The following is a 27896-nucleotide window of genomic DNA, read 5'->3' as shown; positions in this document are numbered from 1 at the left end:
GAGAGGAGAGAGAGAGAGAGAGAGAGAGAGAGAGAGTGACCCCGAAGCACCGCCTTCCCGTCCCTACTCTACTCCTCCAGTCTATGGTTCGAGTGCCGAGCGCCCTTGTCCCGCCCCCTTTTTGCTCCGACTGGCAGCTCTCCTCTTCCGCTGCTTCTTCGCAGGCGGGCGAGCGGCGGGCGAGCAGGTCTGGGCCTGGAGAGGCGCGCGGGGGGGGGGGGGAGCCCAAGGGGGGCCCCGGAGGCGGCGGGGGGGGGGCGGGAGCCAAGCCTGGTCCGGGGCGGCGGGGCTCCTCCTCCACATGGTCCTCTCCGCGCGTCTTCTCCAGGCTTTCCTAATACAGCTTCTCTTCTCTGTCGCGGGCAAGAAAGGGGAACGTGGGGAGGAAGCATTTTGCTCCGTTCACTTGTACAGAATGAGGGGGATCTGACTGCAGTCAGGAAAATGGGACCTACTCAGTTGCTGCCCCCACTGCTGTGATTATGTTTTCCTAAGCAAGAATCAGGATGATGATCATGGTGATGATAATAATAATAATATAATAATAATAATTTATTACTTATACCCCGCTCATTTGGCTGGGCCTTCCCAGCCACTCTGGCCATCTTCCAACAGGTGATTAAAAACACAATAAAAGATCAAAGATTTAAAACTTCCCTGAATAGGGATGTCTTCTGAAAGTCATACAGTTGTTTCTTTCCTTGACATCTGATGGGAGGGCGTTCCACAGGGCAGGAGCCACTACTGAGAAGGCCCTCTGGCTGCTTCCCTGTAACTTGGCTTCTCATAGTGAGGGAAATGCCAGAAGGCCCTCGGCGCTGGATCTCAGTGTCTGGGCTGAACAATGCGCTGGAGATGCTCCTTCAGGTATACAGAAATAAGGATAGAGAGGTTTTTCCTAGAGGGGTTTTCCAATTGGCCTTGAGCTCCTGGATTTCTGCTGCCCCAAGCAGTAGCCTGTACCGCCTATTTTGGTTGGGCCACCTCACTTGGGGTGGGTAAAGTATGTCCAACCTGATCCTGCACATATATTCTTGGAGGCAAGTCCCACTTTGTTCAGTAATGTGTATAGAATTTTGGCCCTGAACTTGCTTTCTGAAGGGTAATATATTTGGAAGGCTGGGGGGAGAAGAGAAGCAGGAACTGCCATTTCTGGAAAGGATTACAGTCTCATTGTTGCATATGAAGCAACCCCTTTGCTTTTCTCTCTCTTTTCTTTTCCCATGTACTGTAGTTGATCTTTGAAAGATGTGCTGTAAAACAAACCATAGGTTTTTGCTCCTTTATGCGAGCCAGAAGGGTCAGGCAAAAGCTATAGCTGAGGAAATATACCATCAGGCCAAGGACAGTGGGCTTGAAGCAGATCTTCACTGCATCAGTGAGTCAGACAAGGTAAGATTCTTTGAACACCCCGTTCAAATATACAGGAGTGCCATATTTGCAAATGACTTTCCACAACATTTCTTTGGATCATTCAGAGCTTTCCTTAGAAATCTTTCCCCTCAAAAGGTACATCTTGATTTTGTTCTCTTTTTGTTGAAGTTTTTGGGTAAAAAGGGTAATCAACGTAGATGGTAGTGACGTGTTAAAGACTGCACCTTGTACCAGGTTGCTCACACTGCAGATTTTGTCCAAGGGAAAAGAAATTGGAGAGGGGGAAAGGGAGGGTCATGGAATCATAGAAATGTAGAGTTTCAAGGGATCCCGAGGGTATAAGAAGGCAGAAATGTGAGCAAATGCACTTATGCATACTTGGGTTTCATCTTGATTATATTTGCATTTCTTCTTATGCCCCCTCATGGAAGTTATCCTGTTTTATCCTTAGGACAACCCTATGAGGAGGGTTAGGTTGAGAGAGTGATTGGTCAAAGTTACCTAGTGACGTTCATGGCTGAGCTAGGATTTGAATACAAGACTATCTTATCTAAGTTCAATACTGCAGGAAATCATCTACACTATGCTTATATATTGCATAGATTTGTTCGTGGAGAATTAGGATGCAAGAGGTTAAATTGTGGACTGAGTATATATAATTGGGGAGAGTATGTGATTTTTGATTCCAAGCTCAACTATTGCATCTAGCTTTGGATCCTTGCAACATGTAAAGTCCTACCTACAGTACAAGCTGAGGCAAGACTTGGAATTAGAACCATTATTCTGTTTCTTTCACTGGTCGTAAAACTCCGCTATTTGTGTGGGATTCAACAAATGACTCCCATCTGCAGAAGCTCTGTGCAAGGACTTCTGCTTGTGCAATAGGGCCTTCCTCCCTTCTGCTGCCCCCATGCACCCCCTCCTGAAATTGGCTCAGGGGTCTGTGTCAAGAGAACTCCTGGGACAGCCCATATGGGGAGGAGAGGGGGGGATTCTTCTGTCTGGAAACCAAAATGCTTGCGCAGATGGAATCATCACCTTAGTGTGATATTAAATTCCTCCCCATAGCAGGCTCAGAGCTATCAAAATAGATTTTAAAAAGCTAATTGAAAAACCTGATGAATTGAAACATCACAATGGCTTAACCCCACATTACTGGATGCTCAGCTCTGATTGTGTGCGTCCAAATACCACCCAGTTTTGAACGTTTCTGCATTATGCTCCAACTTTGTTTCTTTCAATTTACAGTATAACTTGAATAGTGAAAAAGACCCCGTGGTTATTGTTACTTCTACTACGGGTACAGGAGAGCCACCGGACACAGCAGTCAAGTTTGTTAAGGAAATTAACGATAAATCTCTGCCGTCGGACCACCTTTCCCATTTACGATACGGATTGCTAGGTAATTTGCTTGTAAGCTGCTATTCGTATAAAGCAGGGGAGAAACCTTGTTGCAAAAAACTGCAGGCTGGATCCAATATATTTTTGATCGAATTGCTTAACTATGATCACAGTTAGTATAGCTGTGCGGCCCTCATTACGAGTATTGATGAGGCACCACACAGAATCAGGGTACAATTCAAGCCTCTTTGAAATAAGGATTTAGCTGTACTTTCTTCATTGGGAAATATGAGCTATATATTCTTAAATTTTACAATTTAACATCCTTTGTATTTTTAGACTGTGTTTTTGCTATATCTTTCCGTATTTTAAAATTATGATCCATGAAAGAACTCTGATCCAACAAATGTGATTCCAAAGTCGATGGCAAATTGGTATGAATTTCAATTGTATAACCAAAGAGGATTATTTCATTTATTATAGTGAAATAAAAAATAGCACTATACATCTTTTTTTACTTCATGTGTGCTGTTGAATAGGAAACCAGTAAAAAACCCAACATGACTTGGTGTCTTAACTTTACTTATTGAATTCGAACATGCTTTTCTGCTTTTAAGGTACTATCGGCCATATATAGCCAGCTATTCTGCTAATTAATTAATTTTGTCTTTTAAAATTTGGAAGTCTGAAGAATAGGATGATGACTTAAATACAGGCATCCAAAACTTAATTGTGGAAGAGGCTTTGCCTATTGCACTTTGGCGATTGTGAATATTGCCCATAATTCATTGACTTTTTCACTGATAATTCTGGTGCCTGGCTACTTACCTTTATCAATGAGCAATTTAAAAAAAAAAATTTTTGGTAATAGCGGTTGATTCCCAATCAGATTGCAGGGAGGTAATGGTTTTCTCTAGATAGCTGTTTGGAGGGATGGGTAGGAGCAGCAGCCTAAGCCTCCAGGTTGCTAAAATGGCACATGGCCCCACTTTCTGCTTTTGTGGCCCCCTTTCTTTCTCCTTTCTGTTTCTCCTGCTGCACAGAGGAAGTGGCTGTTCCTAGAGCAGGTCTGTGTGCTTCGCAGTTACTTCCAGATAGCCTGAGAGCACTACGACACCATGTGGGGCCGCTGCCCAGCAATTGTGCCACACGTCATCCGTTTCCAGCATCACCTGGGGCAGGCAGGGAGGGGTGAAGAGTGAGAATGAGAACCATTCTCTCTGTTCCAGTCCTTATGCCAAACATTTCAAGCTGCGTAGAAGAGAAGTGCTTCTTTCTGAGTTAGTATCTTAGGGCCAGTCCAGATTGGACTGATGGTGGCGGTGGCGGCGGCAGCATCAAGGAGGTGCCAGTTCTCAGTTCAGAAGAAACTTACATTCTTGTTCTCCTCTTCTGAACCGCCTGAATGGTTTAGAGACTGGGACGGGTGAGAGAGTCAGCTTTGGAAAATTCCACCCTACCTTACCAAAGCTTTGGGGGGGGGGGGCACAGTTGGACTCTGCATGGAAGAAACCATTGTCTACTTGGCACCGTCCACCATCCATGTCTGCACAAGGAGGCCTGTGTTGGCAATCCTAGGAACTTGTGCTTATTGTTTTGTAGTTTTTCTTACTGCTGCATTAAAGCTGGAGGGCAGAGTTTGATTTATTCTGAAGCACCTTGTCCAGGGAATTGATCTGATGCAGGTTTTCTTGATTTGCCTTTTCCCTTTTATTTGCAGGCCTGGGAGACTCAGAATACACATTTTTCTGCAATGGTGGGAAGATAATAGACAAACGATTTCAGGAACTTGGAGCACAACGCTTTTATGAGGTTGGACTCGCTGATGATGCTGTCGGGTAAGAAACCTAAATTTCTCTGATGAGGTTTTGGTTAAGTCGCCTTGTGTGGCATTTGTTCCAATCCCCACCCCATCTATTTATAGCCCCATCTGGACACCAATTTAGAAACTGAGGAGGAGCGAAATAGGAGAGATCTGCCAGTGAAATAATTTACTTTTCCTCAAATTAAGCACAAGGGTGGAATGACTCTCCACTGCTCCTAAAAATTTCATCTCTATCCTAGATGAAGATTGCTCATGCATGCATGCTTCCTTCATTCCCCCAGGAAATATTCCCAGAAGCAGACAGTGTGTCAGCAGTAGCCATGGGCAATTGTGACGGTTCAAGTTAAGAGCATAGCTTGCTTAGCCTCAGCTGAAATGACCCCACTGAGTCTTTTTGCCCACTGGTTCTGCAGAGCTACTGGGCAGAAACATTCCCAAACTCCTGTGTACAGCTGCCTTCACTGCTGCCTTGCCCTCTTGCTCCATTTCTCTTCTTGGAAAGAGCCTCTTGTGATTTGATCTCCCAGAAGAAGTAAGAGGAGTTGAAATTAATAGACATGGTTCAGTTTGTCCTTCTTTGCCTCATTAAGTACTGCTATTGTTTTCGTTTTTTGCAAATGCAGTGCAAAGAGCAGCACAGCACATCCCAGGAAGTAAATATCTCACTGGGGCTCTTGTGATTATATCAGCTGATAGAGGGCTCTGGTGTGCTGCTTTTAATAATGGCTTTTAAAGTGGGAGAAAGCCAATAGCCAGAAGAGCGAACTTGGTTATTCAACACATCATTATTAATAAAATTTTACCCTTAATAGTCTTATCAAATTCATGTATCAGTGGCATTTAACACCCTACAGGATAAGCAAAATTTACAAAACTCTACTATAAGATGCTGGAGATCCAGAGCAATTTCAGCAAGAAACTTCATACACGTTTCCTGACCACGTGTCATTATAAAGAAAAATTCTGGAACAACATATGAAGAAAACTCAAAATGATTCTTTTGTTCGCAGTCCAGACAGAAATAGAAAAGGTGGACAGACAGTCGCATATCTTCTGATAGGTGCAAGGCTGCGCCTTAGTCATCTCTGGAGAAACAAAAATCCACCTCCTGTATCAGAATAAAAGGAAAATATGGGGAAAGCCTTATTATTTAGATTAACATACCAAATAAGAGCTAGCATCAGAACAGTAAATAAGAAAACGTTTTTTTAAAAGATGGCACTTCTTCTAAGTTTCTGGAATGAGAAAATTAAATATAATACCACACATTGTAACTTTCCCCCACTACTATAAAGCCTGTTAAAATATGTTAAAGTCCTGTCTAGTGAGATATGTGTGCAATGTCTCAGTTCTTACTTTTTCTTTTGTAAACCGCTCTTTAAAAAACCCAACATAAACCTTTGAAATAACTTGTAAACTGTGTTTAAATAATCTGCAGGTGCTGTTTGGGTGCTGACATTTATCCTGATCTTTTCATACATACTTTTTAAAATTCACTTTTTTTGCTTGGTTTCAGTTTGGAACTGGTGGTTGACCCTTGGATTGCTGGACTTTGGCCTGCCCTCCACCAAGAATTTGCATCCAGAAAGAAAGAAAGAAACCACACTGAAGAACCTCCATCTCTTTGTGCTGATGCAGTTTGTAACTCGTGCATAAACTCCAGAGTAGAGCGTTTGAAGCTAGAAGTTTTGGGTGTGAACAATGATCTCCTAGCAAAAGCAGTTACTAAGTCAGAACTTCCCCTTCAAGGCTCTCAGCCTTCACTTTTCCACTCGGTTCCTCCACTTTCACAGTTGGCTCTTAATGTTCCTGCTTTGCCACCAGAATACCTAGAAGTGCACTTTCAAGAAAGCTCTGAGCAGGTAGGTCTCCCACAGGGACACCATTTCTAGATGTAAAACTCCGATCTTCTGTAAGTTTGCATTTGGGAACTAAAGATGCAACGTGATTTTAAAGTTACTTATTTGTGAAGAAGGGAAATGATTTTATTATTACATTTATATCCATTTTTTCCCTTCAAGGAACGCACATTGGTGCATGTGGTTCTCCTTCCCCCCATGTTATCCTCACAAGTGGGGAGAGGAAGATAAGAGATGATTGTTTTTACTGGGAAAGACCACAATGGCTTTCTTCTAAAGTTGGAGAGTTAAACATGATCTCAGCTCTTTCATTGAAATGATAGGCCTTGATGTGCTGGGGGGCAGGGCAGGATCATGTATATATTTTACTGTTATTTCATATAATGGTGTACAAATATTTATGTGCTTATTCCTTTGATCTAAATTTACGTCAGCTTGTTTTTAGGATCCCAGCCTGTGTTGCGTTTCAGAGAGCTCCATTTTCCAGGTTCCTGTCATCAAGGCTGTACAACTTACTAGGGATGATGCAATTAAAAGGACTTTGCTGCTAGAACTTGATATTTCTGTAAGTTGAATTAGTTTGGGTTTTTTTGATTAACTTGACAGAAATGATAATGATGATAAACCTACAGTACAAGACAACGCTTTTGAAGTCCACTGTCCCAATTTTAACACTAAACAAGTTTTAAAATATGATTTTACAAAGGGAATCTGCAATAAATGTTGCAATGTGAAGTGCTCCTCTTTTGTGTTCCAACCAGGCAGCTGTTCCCTTTTCCAAGACATTCTATTCCCTCTTCCCAGGTTTCTGGGTATCACCAGATATATCCAGTCCATCATTTCATGTCCACTGAGACTTCTCAGTCCACAATGAGTTGGTTCGGGCTGCTCCTGCATTAAGTTCCTCCCTCCCAAATTCCGTAAAACTTTGGGATTACCTGCCAGTGCCTCCTTTTGATGGGTCAGTGGTGCCATTTGGACTATCTAAGGATCCAGACATGGCCCTCAATTTGGTAAACAGAAGGGTATCAGTACGTGCTGCAGTAGATGTTCAGGTTAGTATAATGAAAAACTTCCTTCACGGGAGTTTATAGTTGCCAATGAGCTGCAAAGGTCTTGGAGGACAAGAAGGAGCACACATCCATTGCTTTGACAAGTGTTTATTTTCACAAATTGTGGCATTAAAAGGGGATTGTATCTGGCTAATATGTGGAGAAGACCACTGATTTCAATAAGTCTAAAGATTCCCGGCTGACTTATTTCCTTGTATTTATAGCACACCTTCCATTATAGTGTCCATGTAGTTCTGAGGCAGTTTCCACTCGGACCCAAACCGCTTAGCTTTAGCAAGGTGGTGTGCTCATGCACCGTCAGCCCATACCTTGGGATCAAGTCTGTTGGAATCATGGGTTTCCTTGGATAGGTCTTGCTGAGATAGAATAACCCACAATGTTTGCATGCAATGTAATAGAGGGAAGGAAATGGTGTATGGCACATGTCTTTTCAGTTTCACATGGACCAACTTGTATTTTAAATACAGAAAACCACATTTAGCTACCAGCCTGGAGATGCCTTTAATGTCATTTGCCCTAATTATACCAGTGAGGTGGAAGAGCTTCTTCATATCTTGGGACTGTCAGAGAAGAAAGATTACTTTGTTTGCTTGAAGGTTAAGGCAGGCACTAAAAAAAGAGGTAGGTTTTATGCATTTACCGTGATATTGCATGTGATACTGCCCTTGAGAAGAGAAGAGAAAACTCATTTTGTGTAACTGCCCCTTCATTTTGGGATCTCAGGAGTTCTGTGCAAATTGCATTTCAAGTTAAAATACCTGAGGCACTTGTTAGACAGTCTTGTCCCCAAATTTGTGCCATCTGTCTCTTAGAGCCTTGTGACATATGAGCAGGACTTGGACTCCAAAGCTGAAATAATTTTAATCTTTTTACAGCTTCTAAATCATTGCCCTTTCTCTTCTCTTCTCTTCTCTCTTTCTCTTCTCTCTTTCTCTGAGATTTTGCATATGTGATCCTTTGAGCAAGTAGCAGAGTATCTAAAAATGTACTCCAGTTTGATTTTGAAAACTCCCAAAGTTACAGGCAGCAGATGTACTAGCTGGATATCCTATTTGATGTCAGTGGCAAAACAGAAACAAAAATAGACATAGATGGGTTTTAAGGCATTTCAATTTCCATTAGATTTTTAAACTGAAATGTTTGGGGGGCATTTTGTTCTTTCTATTCATTTTAAAACTAATGCACACCCCTAGTTCATATGCCACCAGCATATGTGTGAAGTTGGGGGGCGTTGTCTCAATGTACACCCCTTCCTTAGTCCTGAATATTTTCAAATACAAGCCTAATTTATCACAATGGAACTTACATAAATGTAATAAGTGTAACACCTTACTACTATTTTGTTTGCCCATTTACCTAGTTTGTGGAGATTCTTTTGGAGTTTTTATTGGTCTCATTGGGATTTCGCCACAATGAATAATCTGGTGTCCCACTGCAAATTTGGCCACTGCTCTGTCTGCCTCTGCATTCTGATAACTTCTGTACAAGTTAAATAGTCCTGGTTTAAATGATTACAGAATTTGTGGAGAGCTTGTTGTTTACTTCCCTGCTTTGTGACACTGTCAGTCTACTTTTGCTTACTTAAAAAAAATTATTGATTCTTAAGGACCTGTCCTCTTATTCCATGACTGCTAGGTAACAGTCAGCTTCTTGATGTAAATGTTAAGGAATCCTTGATAAGGTTTGAAGGAAACCTAGGATTCCCTGGAATATAATTTGAAAGCTGCCACTCTACATGAGTGAGTCTTCTAGGAGGTAGCTTTTACAACTCACAAGTAATCATAAAGAAGAGTGGAACTGTTTCTCGATATGTTCCCAATTTAAATTTATTTTTTCTTCTTAAACAGGAGCAGCTGTGCCACTGTATATACCTGAAAAGAGTACTGTGAAATTTATTCTGACCTGGTGTCTGGAAATAAGAGCAGTTCTCAAAAAGGTGACTTTTTACTTTTTCAAATAACTTTATTATATCCATTCTTGGTACTCTCTAAGGCCCAGACTGGTTGGGTGGTTCAAGCCTACATTGGAGAAGTTTGGAACTTGGAACCATGGGCATCAGGTAGCTGACACAGGGACTTACCATATAAATTTATTTTTGCCTGGGGTCAAGAGGAAGACATTCTCAGTTGCTCCGGTTTTAACTGTTAGTCTCTGAGCAGTGCAGAATCTTTGCAATAAGCTCCCAGAAAGTAGTTTGTCCCCTGAAGCCGTCAGCCCATTTGTGAGCTGTTGCGATGCGATGGGACGTTCATGGGGTGGAGGAGGCCGGATTCCGGTCATACTGAGGCCAAGGAATGAGGCTTCCCTTGGCCAGGAGCCTCCCATGCTCAGAGCAGCTCCCATTTCCAGCTACTGCCAGAGAATCCCTTTCAGCTTCTCTCTCTGCACTGCCACTTGCTCGCTCGCTCACTCGCCCTTGGCTTGCTGCACCAGGCCTCTTTTTCTGGACCTGGAGCAGCAGAGAGGGTTAGGAAATTTGCAGCTCACGACAACTGCCTTGTTCCTCTCTGCTGCTCTGAGTCCAAGAAGAAGTCAAGTGCTGCTAGTGAGAGGGCAATGAAGAAATAAGTGCTGAGAGGCGCTGCCTTTGCAGGGCTCAAAGTTGTGGAAGAATAGTTAACAAATACATGTTTGAACAAGCAGGCTATATTGATATCTGTGCTATCAACGCTCTTCCACTAACTAAAATAACCAGTAACTGGATACCAGCAACGATGGGCAGCCAGCCAGATGAAAGGCTTTGTAACTTGAATACAGTGGAGCCTCTGGATACGAATGTAATTTGTTCCAGGGGGTCCGTATGTACCCCGAAAAATCCACAAGAAGAGGTGCCGCTTCTGTGCAAGCACGCAGCGCGATAGAGCGCCTTTGCGCATTCGTGCGCAGCAAAACCCGGAAGAATACACTTCCAGGTTTGCCACGTTCACAACCCGAAAGTTACGTTACCTGAAGGTAACGAAACCCGAGGGTCCACTGTACATCTTCCCTTGGTGCTAGATTAAACATGTTTGTGGGTTAATTTTGGTGGGCCTTTCCCACTAGACCACTAGATGTCATCAGTAAACCACATGTAGCAGCCTCTATGAGCTGCTGTACCTTCTAAACACACATTTAAAGGCTTGGAGACTGATTTCCCCTGAGCAGAACTTCAGTTGTGTGGTCCTCCTGCTGAGCTGCTCGGGAGCCAGTGTTGCGGAATGTCTCCCTGCCCTTGCCCCCTTCCAAGCTGCTCTGGAGATTGCAGAGCAGAGGGGGAATTGTCTAAAGTCACTGCCTCTTTTCAGCAGGAACCTCTGCCTGATTTCAGGAGACCTTCCGTTCACAGAAGTCACATTTGACTCAACCCCGGGCGTTCATAAATTACAGAGTTATAGGTCAGAGTGCTACCCAAAGCACTCATCCCATGTATATGTTACTCAGCATGGTGACTTACATACTTTATGCAGTTTGCTTCTGTCAGCTGTTATTGTGGTGCTTCAGTGCGCAAACTGCTTGGGCAAGTCACTCAGTCAGCCTAAAAGATATGTAATTGGCCTCTCCTGGTTGCCTGTGCTGCCCAGGTGACTAGACAGGAAAGCTTTACCCAGCTTGAGCCTTCTCCTTTTAGACCAAGAATGACAGACACACTGGGCCAGAAGGCTAATAGGAAGCTCTGTGGGCAAGTACCCTTTGCAAACTGATTTTCAAGACTTGCCTCAACAGTTTTATTACAAAGGATATCATGAGATAACGCCATGTGTGCAACCCTCAGCTCCTTGGAGGAAAGCCATGTATCTTTTTCTTAAAGCATTTTATTAAAAATATTGTAACAATGCAAAATACCTTTTTTCAGATAACAAAACAAAAATTGGGACCATAAAAATATGCTGCATGTTACAATGGAGAGAAGAGTAAGGCAGTGACGGTACATTTCATCAGCCATTCATCCAGATCTATCCAAAATCATCCAGATCTCTGGGGATTGCAGTCCATGCTGTCTGGATATCTGAAATAGAGCTATGGCATGTGCCACAAAATGAGTCTGAAGCCTGTTAGTTTTCTGGTTGCTTTCAGTTGGCAGGTCAGCTTTTCAGCCAAAGCAAGCATCCAGACCTCTGCACACCAAGTTTTGGGTAACCATTCCCTCCAAACCTTCAAGCACCTAGCACTCTCAAGTCTTGCCATCCGTAGGAGAAACGCCACAAGGTCTTTATCTTGCCCTTACAAACACCCAATAAAGCTGAAACTACTATTGTCTGCAAGAACACTCTACACCAGATGTTTTGCATTGTAAAATATGACCGGCATATGTTAAATTTTGTCCCCCATGCTGCACCCCCTCCAACATTCTGGAGTGGTGGAGCGCCTAATAAAGGAGCAAATAAATGGGAGGAGTGTGAGGTACCACCTGTGGACCAATTTCCTCATACTAGGATTGGGACCTGTATCTCCGTATTCCCCACCCACAACCTGGAGCATGGCTTTCCTGGTACTGCAGTCCCCAGGCATGTTCCCGTAACATCCACAACCACCTGGTTTACTAGGAGCCGATTCACAGAGGGTTGTCTGTACCTGTTCTGCCTTCAAAGGCATATTATTAGCAAAGAGATGCCTAGGATGGTACAGCCTGACAGCCTCCCTTCCTCTCAGCTGAAGTCACTTCCTGCCTGACTAAAGGCTGGGTGTGCTAAGAGCAGAGATGACCATAGTTGGGAGAGTTTTTTACCACTAGGTCCAAACAACGAAAGGACATTTTAGCAAGAGGTTATTGATGTTTGTGAGGTTCTGCAGAGCCCCTGCCTTACAGGAATCCTTAGGAACACTGTTTATCACAGATGTGACAGAGGATGCGGAACATAAGTTGAGAATAATCAAACCAAATTAAAAACAGACTCTTCTCTTCCGCTAGGCATTTTTGCGCTCTCTGGTAGAATACACCACTGATGCTGGAGAAAAAAGGAGACTGCAAGAGCTGTGTAGCAAACAAGGATCCTCTGACTACAATGCTTTCATAAGGGATGTGGGTGTGTGCTTGTTGGACTTACTCCATGCTTTTCCAGCTTGCAAGCCTCCCCTAAGTCTTCTCCTTGGTGAGTAGTTGCATGGAATAGACACAGCAAGAAAAGGAAGATATTGTGACCATTGTAGCAAATGGATGTATTGGAAATAAGGTTCACTGATTGCAGGAAAATTATAAGTCTGGGCAGAGTTACCAGAAATGCAAAGTAAGATTTTCTCTTGCAGCTACCGTATTTTTCGCCCTATAGGACGCACTTTTCCCCCTCCAAAAATGAAGGGGAAATGTGTGTGCGTCCTGTGGGGCGAATGCAGGCTTTCGTTGAAGCCTGGAGAGCGAGAGGGGTCGGTGCGCACCGACCCCTCTCGCTCTCCAGGCTTCAGGAAGCTATCAGCAAGCCGTGGGAGAGCTGCGCAACTTCGCACAGCTCTCCCACGGCTTGTGGAGAGCTGCCTGCACCCCGAAGCCTGGGGGCGCACAGAGCTCAGCGCCCCCCAGGCTTTGAGCTTCGTGCAGCTCTCCGCAAGCCGTGAGAGGGCTCCGCGAAGTTGTGCAGCTCTCCCACGGCTTGTGGAGAGCTGCCTGTTCTGGGGGCTGGGGTCGGGGGAAGCTCGGGCTTCCCCCGCCCCAGCCCCGCGCCGGGGGGGGGGAATAATTTTTTCCCTTTATTCTCCCCCCCCCCCAAAAAAAACTAGGTGCGCCCTACGGACCGAAAAATACGGTATCTCCATCCTGGCAGCAGCTAAGAGAAAACAGTCTAGAATTCAGGGTAGAACCCCAGGGCCAGGGTCAAAGATAACATTTGCAGTCACTGGAACCAATTGTGATATTGCATTTTTAATAAAATCAAAAGGTTGACACCTGTTTTCTGAAACTTGTACATATGGGTGTGTCTTCTTTAAAATGTTACAGGTAAATAAAGGGAAAATAATTTCTGAAGTTGCTCCGATTCTTAGGAGCAGTGGAAGATGTAGAAATACATACTAGTGAAGCTTATTTTCCTGCTGAGACCATACAGGAAACGTGTGTGATTAGAATAATAGAATCATGGAGGTGGAAGGGACCCCAAGGGTCATCTAGGCCAGCTCCCTGCAATGCAGGAATCTTTTGCCCAAGGTGGGGCTTAAGCCCACAACCCCGAGATCGAGAGTCTCTCGCTCTACCAACTGAGCTATCCCAGGTGTATTTCATTTGAAAACATTAAATGTAAGATCCATGCACTGCTGTATTTTAGAATTGCACCTGTGTGAGCAAGTGCTCCTGACTTGCAGCCCTTTGCCCCACACCTGGGGCCAGAAAGCTGCGAAGTAGAAACTAGAAATCTTACCTCGGCCCTATATTCAGTAGTTCAGCTTTGGCTAAGCATCTTTCTCTGCCTCCCTTCTCCCCACTCCTGCCAAATTATTGAGATAATAGTACTGGACTATCTGGCAAGGTTGTTTATAAAAATTACCGAGATAACGTATGTCGAGCTCTTTGGAATGCTTTAAAGCGTTATGTAAATGCCTGTCATTTAGTATTGGAAGTGTCTTGATGCTGTAGGTAGGTGAGAGTAGAAGGAAGGGTGAAATCTTGCATTCATTCACTTCTGTTCTTTTCAGAACATCTTCCTAAATTGCAAGCCAGACCCTACTCAGCTGCAAGGTAATGCAATATCTAAGTTTAATTTTAATTATAAACTGGGTGTCTTTCTTTCTTTCTTTCTTTCTTTCTTTCTTTCTTTCTTTCTTTCTTTGGACCTCATCCTCCTATGATGGAGAAGGCTCCTAGGGTGCTAAACCGGGCTTCTTCAACCTTGGCCCTCCAGATGTTTTGAGACTACAATTCCCATCATCCCTGACTGCTGGTCCTGCTAGCTAGGGATCATGGAAATTGTAGGCCAAAAACATCTGGAGGGCCGAGGTTGAGGAAGCCTGTGCTAAACTGAAAATGTTTTCAATAAATAACACATTGATCCCAGGCATCTGGAGGCATTTCCCGTATGCCTCTACTTCACTAACTCTCATTGCTTCATTACTGAACAACTAGATGACTCACAGCCGAATGCATGAAGGAACTTTTTGGAACCTGTTGTTTCTGAGACATTACAGAAATTCTGTGTGTGGTGCTTATTCTGTGATGGCTCATTGGTGCACGCAAGTAACAATGTGATGTTACAACAAGATCCTCAGTAAAAATCATTTTAAACGTCTTGTATAACCATTATCAGGAGAGAAAATGATTTACTTATTTTTTTTTTCCAGATGGGGTTTTTCATACCCATTTGCGGCGTGGGGGGTGAGATGCAATATCTGCTCACCTGACCTTTCCTACACTGAGATAGTTGTTTCCTTTAACTGTCCCAAGTGTTTGATTTCCTTTTAATTGTTTCATTGCAGCTCCAGTTTATTTCAGTCTGGAAAGATGAGTTTCATCTTTAATGTTCTGGAGTTTCCCACCCATCTAGGTGAACTGCGAAGAGGGGTGTGCACCGGGTGGCTGCTTCAACTGGTTTCCCCAATCCTTCAGTCAAGTACAAAAGCAGAGGAGCTCCTAATTCCAAAGGTATCAGAAGACAGCTAAGTTCTTGGGCATTTCTTATGGTACAGACAGAGCTTGTGTGTTCCTAAAATAAAAGCCATCTTTTCCACTTTGTTATGATTTGGGGGCTTGGAAGCGGCAGCAGTAACATCAACAGTAACTGATGTTGCAACTATTTTAGGAAATGGAGTGGGTTTTTCTTTTCTTTAGAAGAATCCAGTTAATAGGATTTTCCAGTACCTGCATCTCTAACTGTGGGGCCTGGGGCTTGCAGTTGCATCCCACTTTGGAAGTAAAGGAGGGTTGCATAAGAAGTGAAAGAACCAGGAAAGGACATGTGGAAGATGGATGTATATGGTTAAAAATGAAAAGTAGGTTTTGCATGGCAAGTTTTAGTTCCAGACTTGAAACTGCTGAAGTCAGTATTGTTCTAAGACAGACTGAATGGTTCAAGGTTTCCTGCTGGAGTTGATGATTGCTTTTCCACCCCTCTGCACCTGACGTGTGGTTTAAAAAGCACAAAAAGCTCCTTACGACTTAGTTGACAGGATGGCCCAGGATGGAGCAGCTAAGCTGCTCCTGGGGGAGACAGCTCACTCTTGCATATTTGGGTTATCTAAATTGAGAAAAAATGGGCAATTAATAAAAGAGTGCATGTTTTCTGCAAGTGTTCTGTTGAAGTGTGTCTGGGAGTTATAAGGATTTTGGCGTTCATTTGAAAAATGAAAAACTTGGTTACAGGGATTGGTTTGTGGCAGTATGAGGCACTTAGTAGCCAAAAGAGAAATGGCAGCTACTCCAGCTAGTTACTTCATGGCACCCAAATATTTGCTGCTAGCAACAGCAACAGCAAGTGGGTTGTGTGTCACAACACAGGACTTAATGTGCCTTACAGTTGGAGAAAGAGTGTTTTACATGGAAATCTGTGAAATACCCTATTTCCCTGAAAGTAAGACATCCCCCTAAAATAAGACCTACTTCCAGTTTTGCCTCTCGCTGTAATATAAGGCCTCCCCCAAATATAAGGCCACCCCGATAATAAGGCCACCCCGGAATATAAGGCCCCTGAAGCTACCGTAAGGCGTTGTACCGTATACAGGTAATAAATTTCCTCTTTTTTTTGTTCAACAATAAATGTGTACCGTATTCGTCTTCATGGAAAAATAAGACACCCCATGAAAATAAGACCTGGCGCATCTTTGGGAACAAAAATTAATATAAGACACTGTCTTATTTTGGGGGGAACAGGGTAGCTGTGCTGATTTTAGCTCATGGTGTATCTAATTCTTATGAAAATGTGGAAGACCTTTATTTTAGTGGGTGTTGTGGCAGTGCATTTTTTAATACAAATCTTAGAAGAAGGGTATAGTTTATAAATGTATCTGCTAGTTCTCATCTACATTTTAATGATACTGAACTGCATTGTAGATTTCCATATCTTCTCGTCCAGCAAACATTTTTCACTTACCAGAGGATCCATCAATTCCCTTTATCATGGTCGGTCCAGGAACTGGAATTGCACCATTTATTGGCTTCCTGCAACATAGGTAAGCCCATGATTTATATTTTTTAAAAACTTCTCCTCCCTGCCAGCTTGCAATGTTTAGGAAAGTAATTCACAGCACCTGGAGATGCCTGAGGACGGGGGGAACAGAGTGAAAAATACTAGTGGGAAGCAGACAGATTCAGCAACATACCGTATTTTTCGCTCTATAACACGCACCTGACCATAACACGCACATCGTTTTTAGAGGAGGAAAACAAGGAAAAAAATTCTGAATGAAACAGTGGATGTATCATTTTTGTGCTTCATGCTGTGGCCACAGACATGTGATCTGATGGTGAATTTGGGGTAGCTCAATGCAAAGATCCTGAGGATCCATGTGGATCCATGCTTTGTAACCACGTTTTTGCACCATTGCAGCCCCAGGCAACAGTGGGTGTGTGATTTTTGTGGGGCAGGCTGCTATGTGATCTGATGGTGAATTTGGGGTGGCCCAATCCAAAGATCCTGAGGATCCATGTGGATCCATGCTTTGTAACCACGTTTTTGCACCATTGCAGCCCCAGGCAACAGTGGGTGTGTGATTTTTGGGGGGCAGGCTGCTATGTGATCTGATGGTGAATTTGGGGTGGCCCAATCCAAAGATCCTGAGGATCCATGTGGATCCATGCTTTTTAACCACGTTTTTGCACCATTGCAGCCCCAGGCAACAGTGGGTGTGTGATTTTGGGGGGGCAGGCTGCTATGTGATCTGATGGTGAATTTGGGGTGGCCCAATCCAAAGATCCTGAGGATCCATGTGGATCCATGCTTTTTAACTACATTTTAAGTGGGGAGGGAAGGAAAAACACAGAAGGGAAAAGGAGCACGCGAGCGGTGTGCAGAGAAGCAGCTGGCTAAGAATGCAGGAGAGGGATTTAACTGGAGGGAGGAAAGAAAGGCAAAAGTTTCCCCAAACCGAAGCCAGCTCTCTCTCTCCTGCATGTTTTCTGGCTGCCTGCGAGGAGCACGGAGAGGAATTAGAAGGAAAGACCTCTGCTTTCCCCTCTGCTTGCCTGGAGGGGAGGGGATTTGCCTGCTCTTTGTTCCGTTTGAGCAAACACAGCAATGAAACACAAGCGAGTGGGCAGTAAGACCCTGAGGCAGAATGCAGGAAAGCAGCCGCTTCCTCTTTTCAGGTTTCCCTCTCCGACGCAACGCACGATTTGATTTTTGCTGATTTTTGTTCCTGCTCTCCCCTAATCGGCTCCAGGGACCCCCCACATTCGCTCAATAACACGCACAGACATTTCCCCTTCCTTTTTAGGAGAAAAAATCTGTGTGTAATAGAGAGAAAAATACGGTATATCAGCCACCACAAAGGCACAGAGTCCTTCATCCCCTGAGGCAGGGAAAGTTATCTGGTGTCTTGCATAATGTACAGAAATGGATCTTCACCCACGCACATTGTGTGGGCTGAGGCTGGGCAGCTGACATCCTCGTCATGTCCTTCCTGGTGACAACATCCCACATGGTTATGACATGTGCATGAATACTGTAACCGCATGATTCTCCTCTCTCTCACACACACACGCACACCCCTCTACCTCCAGGGAAGGGGCTCCCCATCTGATGGTCTCTGTGTGTGTGTTTGTGAGTAGAAAGGAGCCCTGTCTTGGGAAAGGGACTCTTAACTTTGTATTGCCACAAGGGAGATCACAGTTAAGTTGGTGGGTTTTGTTTTGTTTTTTATAGTGTGACCATTCCAATTCAATGTCAAAGAAGAAGAAGAAAGGGCAAGCATTATTTATTTATTTTCCACATTTTACTTACCACTGAATTACATTAATCATTTAAGGATTTTTTTCATGCTGAAGGGATGTGACTATAAAAGAAGGGGGTTGTTGTTTTGCTTTTTTGTTTTACTTGTTTACATCCTGTATTTTATTCTGTGAACCATCCTGAGATATTATGAGGAAGGGCGATATATAAATCTAATGAATTAAATGAATAATGAGGAGTCTGTTAGATTGGACCATGAAGTGAATCAGTCTCCAGTGTTATTCTCTATGGGATGTTGCAGGCCACTGGTAATGTTCTGCTGCCTTTCCTTCAATTAATATCTCTTAGTTTTATGAATTGCTTTCTTTTTTTAAAAAAGGTAGTCAACGCCTCCTTATCTGACATGCGCCAGGTCACGGAAGGAAGGCTTGATGGGAATGTTGTACACTTTAAGCTATACATTATGACCACAGATGTATGGAAGGGCTGAAATGCAGGATTGCACATTCCAACTCTGTTTTGATTTTATCTGTTGTGTTTTCATTTAGCTCAGTAATTCTGAGCAATGCATTAAGGCTAACAGATTGTTGTTTTCCACACACCAAACACGTTTTCTTGTAGGGTGTGTAGATTTTTATTTTTTTCCCCACACATCAACCAGGCTTGAAGATCATTGTTGTTGAAGTTAAGCTGTGCATGTACCAAATGTCCTGACTTTAACATTTGATTCTCATCTTTGTAGTTCTGTGTTTTCCAAATTCACATTTGATTTAACATGATTTTAAAGTGTCAACTTGCTGCCTTGGTTTTTGTAATTTAGGGTAGAGAAGTAGGGAAAATAATCTAGAGACGTATCTGTATGTGGAGCATGAAATTGAATTGTTGCAAAGCCAAATGATTTCTTTTTTAAACTGGGTAATAAATTCTTGGGAAAGCGTTACATGGGACAGCCAGAAGCTGTCTTCCAGAATGAAGGGGAAACAGATTTGCTATCATTACTGCTAATAATGAGAACTCGTGATGTTTAACAAGCTGCTGTGACTAATTTATTCCATATTATTTCAATGGCTTGAGTATTTTATTGAAAGGCAGCTTGTAGCAGCTGTGAATTAAAGTGGGCTGAAACTTTGATGTAGTTACAATAGAAAGTATTTGAGAGTTATAATGCCACTGTGAGCCCACTGTTGGTGCTGAGCGGGTATCACGTAGTGCAAATGGAGAATATGATAACCTAAAGGGAGGGAGTTTGCATTCACCAGACATTTAAATAGTCACAGACACCTTGGGCAATTTTTAATGAAAAGTTAGGGCATAAATTAATTTTATTTATTTTCATCATTTATTAAAGAATTATATACTACCCTTCATCATAAGATCTCAGAGAGTTCAGAGAGTGGTTCAGAGAGTAAAATACAGGATAAAAACATGAAAATAAGTAAAATGAAACAACAAAACAATAAACCCCCTTCCCACAGACACATTTAAAAGACTGTAGAATATTAATCAGCCCGAGGTCTGGTTGAAGAGGAACATTTTCACCTGGCACCTAAAAATATATAATGAAGGTGCCTGGCGGGCCTCCCTGGGAAGAGCATCCCACAAATGGGGAATCACTACAGGCCCTGTTCTTGTGTTGCCCCCCTCCGGACCTCTCTAGGAGGAGCCACACCAAGAAGGGCCTCGGAGGATGAATGCAGAGTCCAATGCGGTTCATATGGGGAGAGGCCCCCCCCCAATTCATTTTTAACTTTAATTCAGCAGGAGCTGCATATATGATGTATACCAGTGCCCCACATTCTGCTAGATCTCCTTCCCTCATAGATGCCCACTCAAGGGCTTCAGACTGCACCAGGTGCCACATAAGAAACCGATCTTCTAGCACCTACACTTTGGAACTCCCTGCCTATTGACACCAGGCAGCACCTTCACTGGACTCTTTTTTTGCACTTGCTAAAAACATTTTTGTTTAGGCAAGCCTATACAGATAAGCAAAAGTTTGACAGGTGCTTTTATCTGGTTTTTAGCGTACTGTTGATTTTAATGTTTTTTTTTAATGTTTTAAACAGCTGTTTTTAACTGTCTTTTTACTGATAATTTCATTCTTTCATTCATTTTGTAAACCGCTTTGAGGGTGTGTGGTTTTTTACAATCAAGCAGTATATAAATTTTATGAACTAAATAAGTAAGCGTTCTCTAAAGGTTGGAACTAGCTTCATTGTTTGTGGCAACCATTCAGCTGCTTTCAAGGAAGTTTGGAAGCTGCCTTGTCTTCATTCAGACTGGCTGGCTGGCTGGCCCAGGATTACTGCTTTGGCTGGCAGCCGCTGCTCTCCAGGGTCAGCGTCTCAGGAAGGTCCTTCCTCCCCTCCCCTTTTTCTTTTTTGGCAGTATTTTTATTAAGTTTACTTATCATTACAGTTATTCGATTCATTATTCAAAACATCATAAGATACATAAAGAAAAACCAGAATAATTCAACATCTTTGAAAATGACTTCCCTTCACCTCATTGTGGGTCCTTGCTTCTTTTTCTTTTTAACTGTGTCCTTTTTCAAATTCAATTCATTGATCTCACATAACGTAAATTATCTGTCTGTTAACTAATTTGCGAAAATTAATCAAAGCATATTAGAGATTTTGTTTGGGAACAGTGTTTTTCTAAGTGTACTCTGTAAAACTTCCACTCAGTTTTAAATTTTTGGTTTGTTTGATTCCTGATTGCCTCTGTCATCTTTGCTAGTTCTAAGTATTCACATAATTTATTTTGCCATTCTTCCTTGGTTGGAATTTTCTCTCCCTTCCAATTTTTGGCAATCAACATTCTTGCTGCTGTTGTTGCGTACAGGAAAACCCTCTTATCATTTGGAATATCATCTGTCAAAATGCCTATAAAAGGCTTCAGGTTTTATCGCATTTGTTTGTTTAAACTTTTTTTTTTTTTAGTTTTTTATGTTGCAGTTCTGAGCCATTTAAGGCTTCATAGGTCAAAACCAGCACTTTGAATGATGCCTGGGAATTAATTGGCAGCCATTGCAATTGGGCCAGGATCGGTGTAATATTCTCAGACCGCCTTGTCCCAATGATAAATGCAACAGATTAAATAATAAGGATGAAAAGAAAGATGTTTCGGGCCTCATGTCTACTTCAGAAATCTTCTTTCTTTAAATTGATTTAAAGAAATGAGGACATCATTTCTAATCATTACTGAGTTCTCTTATTCCAGCCTGCAAGAGGATCTATGAATAGGTTTTTTAATGGTCATTCTGATTCTTCATGTCACTGCAGCGTGCCCTCAAGTAACATGTGTAAAAGATTTTGCTGTGAACTGCCGTTAGAAAAGGCACATGGCTCCCTCTTTGACTGGCTTCATCCATATCCCTGCAAGCAGCAGAATCGTCGTTATCATGAGGCCTAGAAACTTACGAGGCCAAGGGAGGATGTTCACATTTTGCAGCAGTGGGCACACTCTGGTCCAGAATCCTTCGTGCTGCTCTATATGCATGTTTATACCCTGCATGTGGCCTCCATGTTTACTTTAATGGAGGTGACATGTAGATATCTGCAGCTCAGCCCATTGCACACTGAATGACTCCATCTAGTGATGTGAGTGAGGAATTTTGTATGCATCTTGGATCCACTGCCCATAAGATGCCACTGAATTGAGTTGTTAGGCTCTCTCCCTCCTCCTTCCTTCTTTAGTGTTTATCTCCCTGTGTTGCAGTATTGTAGCACAGAATATTGAATTAAGGATCTTTTCAAACAGCCGTGATCAGGAGCAAACCTACTCATAACTGTGCTCACAGATACTTGAACAGAGGAAGTGGAAACTAGATTTGAAGTGTGCCCTTAGTGCAGATAATTAAAAAAAATCAGGGCTGTATGTGCACACTCCCCATGACAAGAAAGGTAGATTGGCTAGATCATGGGTAGGCAAACTAAGGCCCGGGGGCCGGATCTGGCCCAGTCACCTTCTCAATCCAGCCCACGGATGAATCAGCGTGTTTTTACATGAATAGAATGTGTCCTTTTATTTAAAATGCATCTCTGGGTTATTTGTGGGGCATAGGAATTCGTTCATTTCTCCCCCCCCCCCAAAAAAAAAATAATATATAGTCCGACAGTGTCTGAGGGACAGTGGACCGGCCCCCTGCTGAAAAAGTTTGCTGACCCCTGCTAGATGTTACAGACAGTGTTTGGTGAAATCTCAGACCTGATAATAGGGCTTTGTAGGATTTCAGGTAGTCAAGAGTGTTGAAGATAAACTTCTTGGCCCATCCCATGACAAGCAGAGCCAGAATGAATGATGCGAAATAAATGTAAACCAGCATAACGAGTGCAGGCTCCCATCAACTGGGGCTATCTTGAGGTTTGGCCTCCAGCTTCCATCAGCCCCAGCCGGTTGGAGAGAGCTGTAATACAGGATGCAGAACTTGGGTTTGTTTTGTGCTGCTGCTGCTGCTGCTGCTGTTTTTAAGTATAAGGCATGCACAGTCTTAAGTTACAGTTTTTTTCAAAATTCTTTTTCAGACAGAAGCTCCAAGAAGATCACAAAGACTGGACATTTGGAGAGACATGGTTGTTTTTTGGCTGTCGCCACCAGGTCAAAGATTACCTGTTCCAGTAAGTTGTTGCCTTGTGCTCTCTTTCCTCTCAGCCCCTTGCCCCCTAAGCTGCTGTGCAAGGGAATTATGTCTTTACCCTTGCAGTGATCCTTAACTTTTATCTTTCAGAGAGGAGCTCAGGTGCTTTGCTGAAAGTGGCACATTAACTCACCTAAAGGTTTCTTTCTCAAGAGACGCCCCAGCTGCAGTAGAAGCTGCCACTCCTAAATACGTTCAAGATAACCTTCGGCTTTACTGCAAAGAGGTTAGCAGGATTCTGCTGCAGGGAAAAGGGCATTTTTACCTGTGCGGGTGAGTCATGCCGAATTTTATGAAACTTGGATTTGCAAGAACTTGTAGAAACGTTAACTGCTTTTAGATTAGCAAGAGCTGGGAGCAAAAGATGAGAAAACAAAATTAATGGGAGCCCAGGTGTGGTGGTGGGTTTGTTTGTCTTTTCCTGAAGAGAATACTCCCTTTAGGCACAGTTTCATAACATCGCTGCTTGTGAGAAGATGAGGATTGCAGAAAGAGCTGCCCAGAGAGCTTCTTAACAAGCTGAAAAGTGAACTGGAAGGGAGGGCAGCAAGCTTTGTATGGGGCTTGTTGAGACAAAACAAAAGAGCAAGCCAGGGCGCAAGTTAAGGCAACAAGGGCGTCAGAGAGAAATAAGCAGGCCATGTTAGTACCCTAAATGCCCTGCTGACACAAGCATAGTCTCCACTCATCTGGCACTAACAGAGGGACTGATTGGTGGCATTTTTACATGGACATGATCTCACCCAGTGGAGCTGCTCTTAAGTTGCATATGCTATCCTAAACTTCATGGTTATTACCATCTCGGTGGTTAGCCCCTGTTATGTCCCATTAATTTCAGTACAGTGGTACCTTGGGTTACATACGCTTCAGGTTACATATGCTTCAGGTTACAGACTCCGCTAACCCAGATATAGTACCTCGGGTGAAGAACTTTACTTCAGGATGAGAAGAGAAATCACGTGGTGGCAGCAGGAGGCCCCATTAGCTAAAGTGGTGCTTCAGGTTAAGAACAGTTTCAGGTTAAGAACGGACCTCCGGAACAAATTAAGTACTTAACCCGAGGTACCACTGTAGCGGGAATCTGAGAATGTGCATAAACTCACCTATCAGTAGAATTTAGAAGCGTTTGAACTTTGGCTGGACCGTGCCTTGTGTCTATAAAATGCATAAACCTTATTTGAGGGATCTTTGAGAAGGTTGGGTAGGCTGTTAACCTAAAGGAAAATGCAGTGGTTCAAGATTGTGGAATTCAAGGCTGTAAGAGGTGCACTCAGTTAGCATTGTCAGAGTTTGTACTGAGCCATGACCTCTAATCTCATCAAAGCTTCCACCCCTCCAGTATCCTTGAGTGTAGAAATGTCAAAGTCAGCAGTTTGTGGCGTAGGGCGAGAAAACCTCCTTCAAGTGCCAAATGCTTTGCAGCATCTAATCTTCCTGCAAGTCAATAGCTATTTAGCAACTTAACCTCAAACATCTCAAGAGCCCTATTCTATCCAACTGCCCCTCTTTTAGCTTAGATGCTTGGCAGATGAAATAATGCCTAAACATTGGTCAGATGTTCTAAGTATTTATTTAGTACAAATGTAGTTAATTGAGAGACTTGTTTGAATCCTAAAGCCCTATGGGCATAATCCACTGGGTGGTTCTCCTGCACAAGCTGTATGGGGGGGGGGGGATTGGAAATGTGCAAAAGCATAGCAGTACATTTGAACAACTCCCATTCATTCCAGTGGGGCAGGAGAACCTCCCAGTCTAGCATGTAGCTTAAATGTTACCAAGTTAAATTCTAAGCCTTTGTTATACTCCAAATTCTGGGGGAAACAGAATTTGTATTTCTACATACACAGTCTAGCAGGACTGCAGAGCAAAAACTTCTGCCTTTTCAGGTGTGCAGTTAGAAAGGGGTAGTCAACTTACAATGGCGTGATTGACTTTATACAATATGTCAGATAATACATGGCCAGTTGACCAGTCAATTGATTTTAAATGTGACCAGTTCTTTTACGCGTGTGTGCACACACACATTGTACTCTTCTCTTTCTGATAATTGTCTGAAAGTGACACCACCTCCATCAACGATACTGGTTTGTCTGCTTGACTGATGATGATTTTTCCCATTTTTTCAGAGATGCAAAGAATATGGCTAAAGATGTGAACGATGCTTTAGTAGATATCTTAACTTCTGAGAGAGGAGTTGATAAACTGGAAGCACTGAAGATGCTTGCTCTGTTAAGAGAAGAAAAGAGATATTTGCAAGACATCTGGGCCTAGGAACTAGCCACTCTCTGCTTAGTCCATTTGGCATTGATGATCTATGGATAACCTTTTTATGCATATGCTGGTTGGTGGTGACACAAGTCCTCTTGTCTGATACCTAATTGATATTATCCTACTTAGCCTGCACAGTTGGAATCACTCATTTCAGAGAAATGTTGCACAATGAAAGGAACTCTTCAAATATGCCATCTGTCAGTGCCTTTTAATTTGTAGGTATTTTCTCAGCAAAAGTTGTCAGATGGCGTTTATTTTCTGGCTTGGAGCACCAGATGAAGTAAATATTTAAAGCAATCCTACATATGCTGGTCTTTCTCTTCTGCTGATCTGGAGATGCATTCAAAAATAAGGTAGTTTGTGCAGCCTCTACCATTTCTGCTTGGGCAATAGGGTTTTCTTATTGACTGCCTCATCAGAGATCATCCACCCAACTTTTGCACCTTAGGATGGAGGTGGAAATTGTACAGGAACCCAGTCTTTTAAATAAGGAAACTATTTATAGTTTATTTATTAGCCTTTTAAAGTGTTGATAGTATCAATTTCAAATGATTAATAGGACGATCATGAAATATCCTTACAGAAAAGAGAATAGGACTGCAGCCTTCACATGACTACATAGAAGTTAGAAACAAGATAGACTGGTTTTAGATCACTATGAGAAAAGATACTTAAACCACTAATTTAAATTGTGTTTCTTGCTTTGTAATTAATGAATTACCTGATGAGTGGATACGGATTGATTGCTACAAGAAAACAGACCAGTTTACAGTTAAAGGGTTTACAGTTATACATTGCTTTACGAGGAATGTCCTGTGAACTCAAGCGTTTCAGCTTGCCAGGCAGACTAATCCCCCCCCCCCCCGCATGCTAGGTGGAGGTTCTTCCAGTCGCCCTCCACAAAGCCAACTGTCTTGGGGCAGGGGGAGAATGGAGGAAGCTCCATTGTGCAAGCAAAAGGACTTGCTAGGTGAATCCTGCCCAGTCTCCCTATTACCCAGGAGCCTCATCCAATACCTCTGCACAATTCGATCTGAGACAGGGGGAAACATCGGTTAATGGGCTGCTTTTTGGCCGGACCTTCAGATGGCGGAATCCTCAGCAAGATCATTGACTTGACGATGAGGTCCACAGTCCAGTTTATTAGCTGTAATGAGTTATGGCCAAATGCCCAGGAATTCCAGAGCCAAGGTTAGTAATTGATTACTATTACTGGGCGAAGGAGAAGAAAAGTAAATTTTACATTTAGTTAAGTCACATATTTATAATTTTTTGTAATAATGCACGAGCTGTTTAACACTTGTTTCAGAAGTCAAATATTTCTCCCCATATTTTTTTTCTTGCAACCTTCAATCAACCTTTGCTTCAATGTCTTTGACAGAAGGTTGTGAATTTTTTAAGAGCTAAATGGACATCTGTCCTAAGTTTCGATTTCATTTCAAAATTATTTTCACTATAGCACCTGGATGGGCTGTCAGGATCCTGGAGTAAAGCTGCAAGTTCAACAATGGACTTGCTTTTGGGCGCAAATAATTATTCCAGTACACTAATTTTCACCTCTGAAGTTGCATCCACGGGGTCATGTCCAGTGCTGGTGGTTCCACTTGCTCAGCAGAACCAAATTGTTCCATGTGTGTAGAACAAAGAGGCAGTGAAGCATTCCACAGTGACACTAGAATTTGGGGACATCACTCATGGTTGAACACTGGAAGGTTTAGGACAAAGAAAGTATTTATTCACATAGTGCATAGTTAAACTCTGGCAATCGTTGCCACAAAAAGCAGCAATAGCCACCAACTTAGATGGCTTTGAAAGAGAACTTTGGGGCTGCGAAGACAGGAACATGACTCATGTAATGTTGGATACAATGCATGGCTATGGTTTTAAATGCAAACAGTATAATTCCAATTGTTTTGATGGAAATTAGAGCATATGGATGATAATTATTTTAAATTGTTGGGACTTAAATGTGTTGAAATTGGATTGAAACATGCCCAGTGTTTGTGAGAAAGTGCAAACTGATTTTATTTTCAATATATATATTAAAACTAAAATGGTTCAGAGTTTTTCTTATCTTCTTTGAACCATTTGACTGGGTTACAAGGTTGTCCTTAGACCAGGAAGCAAACAAACAAAGCAGATTCTTCTTTTAACACCTGCTTGAAATCCACACATAACGTTCTTTGTGGCAGAACATTTTGATGTTAAAAGCAAAGGAGCAGTGCAAAAACTGGCAACTCCCTTGGATCTACCTTGATACTTCCTATAATTATTTCAAATGTGAGTAATTTCTGAAGATATTACTGAACAGCTCAGTCACCCCTGCAAAGAATTCTGTAGTTTCATTTCCCTTTTAGCATTGCTCTTAAAATGTTGCTGACACTCAGTTTAGGTGGTTTATGGATCTCTTCATGCTAATGCTGATGGATTTCTGATGACCTCTAGTTTTTATAGATGCTGATTACTGCATCTGTTAAGAACTCATAGAATTTTAAAAATGGAAGTGCTGTTGTGGGTTTTTTGGGTTTTCACCGGGTGGTCAGTTTGTTTCCAGCTGCCACATGTTCCTTCTGTAGTTTATTGCTGTAGGTTTTCATCTTCCACCTTTGCTACTTACCAGGGTAGCACTCAGTGGAGCTATCACCATTCAAAGAATGATTTGAAAAAATGAAGCAGTGAACTCCCCACCCCCACCCCAAGTTTAAAATGTGGAAGTTAACACACGCCACCCAC

The 27896-nt window shown here is 42.6% G+C and overlaps 1 protein-coding gene across 5 annotated transcripts; it reads left to right on the top strand.

Annotated features, from left to right (window-relative positions):
• The first annotated feature begins 7 nt into the window (after positions 1–7).
• Positions 8–27226, top strand: MTRR (5-methyltetrahydrofolate-homocysteine methyltransferase reductase). Of its 5 annotated transcripts, none has more exons than XM_077933565.1 (15): positions 8–86; positions 1235–1392; positions 2623–2776; positions 4436–4553; positions 6057–6402; positions 6845–6964; positions 7940–8093; positions 9320–9408; positions 12361–12541; positions 14070–14112; positions 14847–15012; positions 16417–16535; positions 22780–22872; positions 22983–23165; positions 25019–27226. In XM_077933565.1, exons 2-15 carry the CDS (start codon positions 1249–1251, stop codon positions 25161–25163), a joined length of 2055 nt encoding a protein of 684 aa, XP_077789691.1. In that variant the 5' UTR covers positions 8–86; positions 1235–1248; the 3' UTR covers positions 25164–27226. The 5 variants fall into 5 exon arrangements, with proteins under 5 accessions (XP_077789691.1, XP_077789689.1, XP_077789693.1 ...); XM_077933563.1 differs by lacking the exon at positions 8–86 and adding an exon at positions 104–187; XM_077933564.1 differs by lacking the exon at positions 8–86 and adding an exon at positions 280–518.
• Positions 27227–27896: the final 670 nt, after the last annotated feature.

This window comes from Podarcis muralis, chromosome 8 (genome assembly GCF_964188315.1).
Source record: "Podarcis muralis chromosome 8, rPodMur119.hap1.1, whole genome shotgun sequence".
Lineage (NCBI taxonomy): Eukaryota > Metazoa > Chordata > Lepidosauria > Squamata > Lacertidae > Podarcis > Podarcis muralis.
The sequence above is the reverse complement of the archived record's forward strand: the minus strand, read 5'-3'. Positions and strand labels throughout refer to the sequence as shown.

Excerpts from the sequence above, each read along its gene's own strand:
- MTRR (XM_077933565.1), top strand. The coding sequence starts at position 1,249 with ATGTGCTGTAAAACAAACCATAGGTTTTTGCTCCTTTATGCGAGCCAG. Across the intron at positions 15,013-16,416 it reads AGGAGCTCCTAATTCCAAAG|ATTTCCATATCTTCTCGTCC; the intron begins GTATCAGAAGAC and ends ACTGCATTGTAG. Across the intron at positions 22,873-22,982 it reads GTCAAAGATTACCTGTTCCA|AGAGGAGCTCAGGTGCTTTG; the intron begins GTAAGTTGTTGC and ends TTTATCTTTCAG.